This window comes from Geospiza fortis, unplaced genomic scaffold (assembly GCF_000277835.1).
Source record: "Geospiza fortis unplaced genomic scaffold, GeoFor_1.0 scaffold16, whole genome shotgun sequence".
Taxonomy (NCBI): Eukaryota; Metazoa; Chordata; class Aves; order Passeriformes; family Thraupidae; genus Geospiza; species Geospiza fortis.
In genome coordinates, this window is record NW_005054302.1 from 3,780,163 (window position 1) to 3,790,678 (window position 10,516).

Here is a 10,516-nt window from a genome sequence, read left to right on the forward strand (position 1 = left end):
CTTGTTTAATGAACACAATGATGGTGTTAAAACATTACTGAGTTATTGCTACTTATTTCTCTTCATGTATACATTCATTGAAACGCCAAAATAACACTGGACATTGCATAAATGAGACAAAGCTCATACATATGTAACTACTCTTTTAAGAAGCTAACAGACAAAACAGCTAAAGTACAAATTCAGAGAATGGTCCTCATCTATTCTGTCTTCCCATGTTTTGATCATTGTCTATTTTGGCTACGTAAGAATACTGAGTTAACAATGCACTACCAGATCTAAGGTATCTGGAGTGACTTCTGTAAAGTGGGAGAAGTTATCAGCAAGAATGTAAAGAAATAAAAAAGAGAATTTTAGCAAAAGACACAATTTCCCAAAACCTATTATATGTCCTTCCCATGTAATAAATCTCAAGCTTTTTTAACCAAAATTCAATTGCATTAAGGCTTTAAGAAGTACTTGAAAAAAATTACAATTAACAATTCTTCATTGGAATCCTAGTTACACTAGCAATTGTAACATTCAAAACCTAAAAGTATCTAACACATCAACATTATCAAGTATCAAAAGTTACCAGCAAATCTGTTTAAATTGCCTTTTTATGACATCAGATCTAACTTTGCTGTGACACAGTACCAACAGCATTTATGCAGACTTCATGGGCCAGTTATTACCTTATCCCATGAATCAGGATAATATGAAGCCCAAGTTTTCAAGTGGTTCTCAAAGCTGAATCACAGCACAAGCTTCCACAGAAGCTTAGGTACATTAAGAGGGTTGGTATGCACACCTCCAGACTATATTCTTTGCTGAATCATCAAAAGATTTCTAAAGCACACCAGAGATTTAAGTTCTCTACCAGAAGGCACTTTTTTCAGAGGGATAAATTTAATCTCACACCCCATGTTTTAAGGCATACAGATAGATTAAATATGACTGTATGAAGTTAATATTTTAGTTAAGAACTTGGCAGCCAAGCTCTGTCACCCTATTTTCATGTGAGACAAAAGAAACACATTGTTGTCTTCAGAAGTTTTCTTTTAGGAATGTCTAACAAGACCCTACATACATTACTCAAAATAAAGAATTTACAGTGTGTGGCTGTAACATTTCTGGAACCAGACATTCCAAAATATCAGATGTATCTTCATATTCAGTTCTTTTATGGTAGGTAGATCATCTTGAATTACAGGACTTGTATCTAGCCCTCTAACATTTCAAGTTTGTTACTGCCTTCCAGGCTGTGTGCAGAGTTTTGGTACGGTGATGAATTTTGTACTGTCTTTTTAGCAATTGCATCCACAATGTAGTTCTTGTTTTGAAATTATCAGTGTAGCCTTCCAGGACGTTCACACCAGAGATCAAATATTTTATCCATGGCACTAATCGCAGGTTAAACCCAGTCCAATTTCATATTTTCCTTTCAAAAAATGTAAACAAAAAAACTCTTATTGTGAAGTCTTTGCTGGTGCTTCACAAGGCAGTTAAGCTTCCAGAGACTTAGAAATAGATGCTATCTGTTTGATTTAAACTGTTATTAGAAATCCATTTGGTCTTGCTTTTTCCTTTGGCATCCTTTCCACTGCGAAATACTGAACAATCAAAGCCTCTGCAGTTCAAACTGTGGGAGAAGGGAAAAGGCAAAAAAGGAGGCAAAAACAGGAACAAGAAAAACTCTGCTAATATCGGTGAACTCAAGGTATCCAGCTGCTACTAACAGCGTTTTCAACATTCTGAATACACATTAAAGAAGTTTTGACAAGAAAAATGTGGTATTAACAGAGAAAAAATTGGAATTGTAAAGTAACAATACACATACTAATTTTTTTGTTTTCTGTAACTCAAGACTTCCTTGCCAAACGAATCAATAAAATCAGATTATAGAAATGCTGCTCTAAGATCTACAAAAAATGAAATTATGAAATTAATACATTTGCTTATTCTATAGCAAATGCTTTGCTGAAGTAAGCCATATTTGCTGCACAGTCCTTGAGATATCCTCACATGTGCATTTTTGGTTTTTTTAATTGTGGAGCTCTCGTCAAAAATTCTGAGTTACTTGCCTTGTAGTACCAGTCCTGAAATTTTTTACAGCACTCTTCACTGCAGAAATCTCTCACTACACCATCAAGCTCCTTAGTTGCTCCCTTTTTGCACAGCTGTGAGCAGTAATTACAAGTAACACATCTCAGTCCTAACCGTCTTGCAAAGTCTTGTTTATATAGCAGCTTGCAGCCTGGAAACAGATTTTAAACATTAGGAACAAAGTAACTTTTACAGAGAGATATCACAGTTAAGAGCTAAATATTGAAAATTAAATGAATTCAACGACAGCTAACAACTGGGGCTTCAGACAAATTCAGGTTGCACAGTAAGACTATATTTCAAGACATTTTTCACCCAAATACCTTTTCTACACAACTCTATGGTTTCCTGTGATGCCTGCATCTTTTTCAAAACCCTATGCTGATTTTTTTCTATCAAATTCCTGAATACAAAGTCAGGAAAAAAAATACATCATTTTCTTTTAATATAGACCCATGCAAAAGTATTGACTTGGAGTTACATTGCTTAGTTACACATCCTCAAAATGCTAGAGATCCAGACAATGCTATCTACTAAAGAAATACCTATCTTCATGGATCAACTAACATTTTATTACTACCTTTATTTATATTAATACAACAAACCACTTAAAAAACCTCATTAATATTTAAGAACACTAATATGTACAAGATGACCTCAGAACTGAGGGATTTCTTAAAATATGTAACAGTAAGCAAGCAATGGTCAGTAGTGAGAGTTATGCAATGACAGGAAATTACACATGAAATCTGAGAAGAGTTTATATACAATTAATATTTTAATTTTTTTTTTTCCACATTGGGGTCGGGTGGAGATGCTGGTTATTTTGGTTTTGGTTGGTTGTTTTGTGTTGGTTTGGCTTTTGCTGGGGTTTTTTTGGTGGGTTTTTTGGTTTTTTTTCCATTTACTATGCAGTCATACTTTAAAGGTTGCAATAACGACAGCTATAGTCTTCCATAATCTGATCCTCCCTCAAGCAAATTAGAAAAACATTCTACCATATTAAATGCATTAAAAGACAAATACCGTAGCTATTATACAGGCTATTTTTAGAATATATTGTATTTAAATGACCTCAAATCCAGCACCTATTCAGCTGATGCCTAAATAATATACTGTATACCTCTGTAATTGTTCTAATTTTACAGGAGAGAACAGACTGAGAAGATGAAGTAACTCTCTGTATCAAACACTGGAGGGACAAGATAACATTTACATAGACCTTTAATCTAAGGAACTGCACCTGGTTTTATGATCTACCAAATATCACAGCACCACCAAAGATGAGAACTCAAGTCTTCCAAGTGTCCACTCTGCTAGGATGTACATATAATCTAACAGATGCTGACTTCTGTACTTGTGGTAAGTTATGAAACTCAGTATGTAAGATACATGCTGTACTTCCTCTGCCATACAGAATATTAAAATTCTATAATGTATTCAGTAATTTCAATTATGTGACTTCTGCTGTTGTCTATTAGGGCAGAACTAATACGTGTCAAACTGAGATACTATTTTTAGATCACTAAAAGCACAAGAATGCAAATGGAAGATGCAGCAAACTGAATCTTCCAAAAACAAAAGGTTATTGAGGAACTTAAACTTGTAATGCAACAAGCTTTGCTAACTAATTAAATTTGCTAGTAATGTCAAAACAAGACATTTATAGAATATTGTACAAATAAGACACTATAGGTAATTTGGTTTAAAGTGGTTTTGTTTGGGTTGTTATTTTTGTTTGTTCTTTGGGTTTTTTCTTTTAAGTTCTTCAACAACAGAATAAAAAAATTACTAGCACAGATGGAAAGTGCCATATCCAGAAACCATCCTTAGAGTGCAAATGATTTGGACTTTTAAATATATTGCTTTGAAGGAAATAACAATCCTAAAGATAGCAGTGTGTGTAAGCTATTAGTTAAAAGTACCAATTAAAAGCAGAATTTCTTGCCAGTATTTTTTCCTGCTGGCTGTATCTCTCATTATTACATGGAGCATCATATTCTTTCCACCTCTTTAGAATTCCAGAGATATCTTAGCATCACAATGTATCCTCCTCTTCAGTGGTCTCTTAGAAGAGACACCCAATGCTGCATCACACTTTCAAAACTACAGACTTAGTAACACTCTTCTACTACCAACCAGGCAACCTATGTCCATCTGGCTAAATAATTTTCAAAAAGGAATGGAAAAAATAAACACTTTCTTGGCTGCTGAACTACAGAAAGTAAAGTCAAAGACAATGTGGCTATTTTATTTTAAAAAGTTATCAGGTAAGAAATGTTCCACTCTAAAGTCAAACATCTTCCACATCTCTGTGACTCACGGAAAATTATCAGTGAACATTAAGTAAGGAAAAAAGTCAAACATTCCAGCCCTTAAGACCTAAATGCCTGGAAAACATGGGGTTTTTTTATAGATTGCTGACTGCAGGGCTTCTTGCTGAAGGAGGTCTCTACAGAAGATAAAAAACCCTTTTTTATAAAACTCTGGATGTTGACAGTAGATTCTTAGAATCCTGAAACTTGCTAAAGTAGAATCTTTACAAAGTCTTTCTTTTGCAACATCATGAGCAAAATTCTACAGATTTGCCTGAAACTCTTCTATGTGTTTATAATAGGTAACTTAATCTATGGGGCCAGGGAAATACTGGTTTAGCTTCAAGATCTTGTGACTTCAAAGAAAGAGAAACTGAAATGCCTTTCTTAGGTCCTTGGTAGTCTGCAGTCCAGTATATACATTTTTATTACAATGCTACGGTTTCGGCTGAAAGAGCAAGACTGTTTGTATGGATAAAAGTATTTGACTTTGGCAAAACAGATTCTAAGCTCCAACAATTTGGTCTTCTCTTGCACAAGAGAAATTCTGAATCAACATAGCAGTAATACCCATGCTGGCCTTATAGATGTGACCATGAAGTTGGCTTTGATTTACAGCACACTGTGAACGAGCAATGCAAAAAGCACTGAATGTTTGACCTCTGTAATATAAACACTAAAATCCTGAGGGGTTGTTCAGCCTAACTCCCCTGGGGACTTCAGGTTCATGACTATAAGCACTGCCTAAAACAGACAGCTGACAGTCCCAACATTTTGAACAAAGAAATCTGAGTAAAATCCTAAGTTCCTCAAGATTTCTGCTACAACACCAGACCCACAAGTTACAGTGTGATGAGATAAAAACCTCTACTGCTTTAAAGTGCCTTGGAGAGAAAACAGCTCTTACTTTCAAAGAAATTATAAGCACAGGTCATCTGGCTCAAGCTACACCAGCCATTAATTACAGTCATTATTAAAGCTCTAACACCATCCCACAAGCTGTCTCAGAAAGATCGCTAAGGACCATTTGCAGAAGTATCTCCAACTCAAAATCTGAAGCAAACAAAAACCAAGTAGGTGAGTATTTGCTAACTTAACTTATCTTTAATTAAGCTATTAGAATTCTGGCTTCCAAGCAAAACCCAACACAAAACCTATCTCTTAAGAGCCCTGAATTTTGCTTCCCCATATAAATGGTAGAAAAAGAAATGATCTGAACACATACAAGAGAAGAGTGGTGACAGGACAGCACCCAGGCAGTTCCTCAAAACCTTCACCTCAGGGAAGTTCCAGGTTAAGAGAGCTTCCTTTCTCTTGGCAGATGCAAGATCTCTGCCAGGTTCAGCCCTGCACAGTTGCCCACAGCAGAAAACCCTGCTTCACTTGACTGACTGCAGACTCAGTGCAAGTAAGCTACTAAGAACATGGTCTTACTCTACCAGCAGCACCTACCTGAATTACAGGTAGTTCAGTACATTTCTACATCAAGTAGCTGTGTAAAAAGGAATGCTGAACCAGAAATAATCCTGAGTCCTCAACACCAGTCCCTTTTTACCACAGGGACTAATATATTTTATAAAAAGTACTTGTTCCATCCTAAAAGAATTGGGTTTTTACCTCTGAAATCCTGTCCTTACTAAACTACCTTTGTCCTTCAAGTAATATTCAAAACTTGCTTTTCTCTCATCTCGTAATAACTTCAACTGTTACCTGTTCTAGAGAAGAATAACAACCTGCCTTTAGCATCACAAGCTATGTGAGGGAAGATTTCTGGAACAGTGTTCCATCCAGATTTTTCTGCTCCATCTCCCTCAGTACTGATTTGAATGCAAAACCTCTTCCATACCCATACTGCTATCACCTGCTGTCTCTGGATTCATAACAAACATTATTTTTAGGAAAACAGATGCAATGTATCCAAATTCTGGGTCCTGCTTGGATTACAGTTAAAGTAGACCCTACCCTCTTCTGTGAGATGAGAAGTTGTGTATACCCCCTTCCTTCCTTGTCTTCACCTCAGGAACCTTTTATTATTATTTAATCCAACCTTCATACAACTTCAGTTTATCCTAGTATTTCCTGATATTAGATACTATCTCCTTTCATTCTCCTCCCTCCTACTCCAATCCAGTTACTCATGTTTTGCTTATTCTTAAATCTTTTCAGGTTGATAATTCTTTCACATTAGTAAGAAGCATCTTTATAAGCTTTCTTCTCCTTGTGCTCATAATCTCAGCACACTAAATTGCATCACCCCTTATCTACACCACTGAATGCTGTCTTTGCTCTAAGAACTCCATCAAACCTCTTTAAAAAAAGACACAACAGTGGAATTAACACTGAAGAATGGAAATCTAGGAAGGACCGCTCTTGTCGAACAATGCACAGGATTTCACTTGATTCTCTTTACCATGTTACAAATTATCTCTCCACAAAGAAAAACAAAAATTTCAAGACTCAGTACATGTACAGAAATTTTAAATTATATTACTTGAATGCTATCAATGTTCTCCCTCTAGAAAGGGAATGGAAGATAAACAGTCTCTTCCAAAGCATAGTTATACCTTTCCATTTCTCAGCTACAAGAACACTGTAAGAAATATCAAAATCCAGGTTAACAAGTTAAAACTGTCTAGTAATTTCAGAAGAGATACATCCAAGAAGCACTAACTGGAAACTACATCTACACTGAGACTCCTCCACAAGTGGAATACCACAAGAACCAATTGTCCAGCACTTCCATGTGTGTTTATCTAGGAGGTGCAGAACTTTGCTTTCCTTCAGCATAACCAAAAGCCTTCACTTGGAGCTTCTGTAGCAAGGGAGCCTGTTAAATATCTCCTAAGGGACTTGTCAGTATTGAATATGCTGTCCCTTTTACCTTAATTCATTTCTATAAGTAAAAAATATTATTTTAGCTTTTACAGTAACAAAATTTGTTTGGAACAGTCATCTGTGGCTCAAAGATTTAAAACCAGACTACTTAATCAGATGACAAGGCCTGAACAGTCATGGCCACAACCATGGCCTCTGCGCCATCAGAGTCCCCTGGAGAACACTGCCATGGCTCAACGAGATGCCAGGAATGTCTCATTCTAACTTCTGTCCGTAGCAGACTAAGGACGTCAGAGTGTCTCAGAATAGCCCAGGCACCTCTAAATACCTCCAACATTCACTTCCACTTTTCTACTAACCCAGTTTGTAGGAAAGGAATATCCTCCTGCAGTAACAACATGACTCCTGCAATTGTGAACAAGTATTTTTACTGATCATGCATTTTGCAGTATTTAAGATGTGTTCTGCTTTTCACTTGCCCCTTTTGCCAGGATATCCCAACTCAGCACCAAATAAAGCTTTAAATGAAAGCCATAAGGAAACTGACATTTAGAATTATGAATGTTAGAATTTATCTCAAGAGGAACACTGCCAGAAGAAGTGGTCACGAGCAAAATCAAACTAGGCACGTAGCAAGATCAAATTACTTCAACATGGCAGGTCTCCATCAAGAGCTGTTGAAAGGGACATACCAGCTCTGTGAAGCACAAATCCTAGGGTGTGTAAAAGGGTGATTTCATACTGTCTTCAAAAATTTCTGTACATGAGCCCAAATTCTGTACATTTTATTTTCAAAAGTATCGGTGCCTCTAAAAAAGATAGTTGCTAATGTAAACTATTAAAAAAGCTGTGTGTGAACAGTTTCTGTAGCTCTCACTTTAAAAAATAATGAGACCAAAAATCAGGAACGAAGAGATACTTAAAGGGTTGATGGCAACTCCCTTTATCTAGGGGGACACAGCAGCTCAGCATGGCAGGGACAGTGCACCAACTCTTCCTCAGCCCATCCACCACAGAAGCCCAGCAACTCTAACTAAGTCTCAGCAACACCTCATATCACACATCAGCTTCTACATAATTTTTTGCTGTTTCTAATAACAACAAGAATTGCTATAAATATCAGGTAGTAGCCTAATTGATTATGAATCACTGGAATGTAAGCACCTCTACAAAACTTAACATATCTGTGTTTAGGCTATCTCAGTATCTGTAGTATTTTCATATAAATCTAAAAATTAATCAGCTTATCATTTAATAGTATACTTTCACAAACAGTCCACTGTGCAGTACTGGTTGGGAAAATCCCTCTCTAAAATCTACAATGCTTTAACAGAACCTTTCCTAGAAGAAGGTAAAACTACTTAATTTCCTGAATTTATTTTTCCACTTGTCGACTCTACAGTATTTTAAGAGGTTATCTCTACTTAGATGAAACATCAGAGATGTTTTCAGAGAAAACTCAATGCCTGCATTGAGTTTCATTTGTAGAAACCATAATTCCCAGATATTTACTAGCAGGCTATCAGGATGATAGTACAGTTGCTAGTTGCTGTCTTTTATCTGTATTATCCATCTGAAAAGAATTCCCAAGCATGAGATAACTGAGCTACTCCAACAGCCTAATGACATTCTCCCTCCTAGAAGAAGACAACCAGATATGTATCAGTGTTATTAAAATTTGCATTATAAAATTATTAAGCCTGTGTTGTTTAAGTCATAGCACTTAGTTCCACTAGAAAGATGAATTAAATAAGTCTACAAATAAAATAAAATTATGGTGATACTCATCATAAAATAGTTTCATTGCTGGATTGCCAAAGACTGGTTTGTTCTCCCAGACTCAGAAGGAATATGTATTACAAAAACAAACAAAAAAAAAAACCACTTCCAAAATATCCAAAACCCAGTAATTTGAAGATTTCCTCAGGATTAAAAACTTGTACAGCCTATCCTCAACTGTCACTCATGTAACTACATACATAAAAATCCACAAGCTACTTCTTACTTTAGCATACATAATACATATCTTATTTAATTTAGACATAGATATTTTGGAATGCAGCATTCTAGTGGCAAAACACCAGGACAGCCTCAGCACCAGTGGAACAGATTAAACTCTTTCATCTACTCTGTTGAGGTTGTTCAATCTCCACATAGCATCCAATTTTTGGACAAAAACAGAAAAAAGCATCCTATACTCCATGAAGGAAATTAATACCCATCTTCAGCACAAAACCTACATCAGTTCTAATCACACCTTATTATAATGGAGGTTTCAGCTACCTTTTGCACATGTTTTGAAGTGTCTCAAGAGAAACATATAAAGAAACAGAGCTAGAATAAAACCCCACAGAAATACTGATCCAAGAGACTTTAATGTGGGTGCCAGGGTTTGTATGCAAATATATATATGAATATGCATGTGTGAAAAAACCCTTCAGGTATGAAGAATGGGAGCAATGACAACATCTTCAGTGCTCCAGCTGGGCAGCTGTAAGCAGTCAAGGGATATTTGTGGTTGATCTTATATATGCTTTCCCATCAGTTTGCAAAAAATGAACAAGTAAGCACACTTGCAGAAATTTCAACATGTGTTTAACTTCTGATTTTGTCTAGGAGCCTTTTATAAACACTCCCCTGAAAATTCACCACATTTCCCCTTGAGGGTTCAATTTTTTCCAAAAATGCCAGCAACTTTTGTGACTGAGTACCTCTGGCTATTCCTTCTCGAACTGTGATACATTGTCTTCTGATGAAGAATAACTGCATGCTCAAAAAACTAATCTGTGTTGGTGAAGTTCCTTGAACAATGTGCAATATCAAAACTGGGATGACCTCCACATCCAAAAAACATTTGGTACTTGTACTGGTTTTGTTATCTTACAAACAGCTGGACATATATCTGGAAAAATACTTGAAATTAAGGACAAACCAGTGATATTTAGGTGCCTGGAAAAGGGGAGGGGAAATCTATCACATCTGAAAATGGAACTTCTATTTGTTGACCTCCAAAAGTCCATCAAAAGTCCTGGCCCTGTCCTTCCCACATCAGATCTAGGCACTATTCATTCTTGGATTGTGCTATTTCTGTAGCCATTGATGACAACTGATGGTTTTCCTTCAGAATAAGTGGTCATTGGTTTATTTGCAAGAGGAACACAAGCTCTTTGTCATATGCATCACAAAGTAGACCTCAGCTACAGCTGGCAGGTATACACTGTATTTATTCAAGTTATGATCTCCTTAATGGTGCTTTTGACTATCCTCTCTCTATTACTCAG

General features: G+C 36.2%; 1 protein-coding gene across 10 annotated transcripts in view; it reads right to left on the bottom strand.

The window, feature by feature from the left end:
- Positions 1-10,516, bottom strand: part of ZMYM2 (zinc finger MYM-type containing 2) — an 86,097-nt gene that overhangs the window by 24,195 nt on the left and 51,386 nt on the right. For all 10 annotated transcript variants that reach the window (XM_031066081.1, XM_031066080.1, XM_031066084.1 and 7 more), the window contains one exon: positions 2,064-2,236. In XM_031066081.1, coding sequence (XP_030921941.1) covers positions 2,064-2,236 — 173 coding nt within the window. The remainder of the gene's footprint in view (positions 1-2,063; positions 2,237-10,516) is intronic.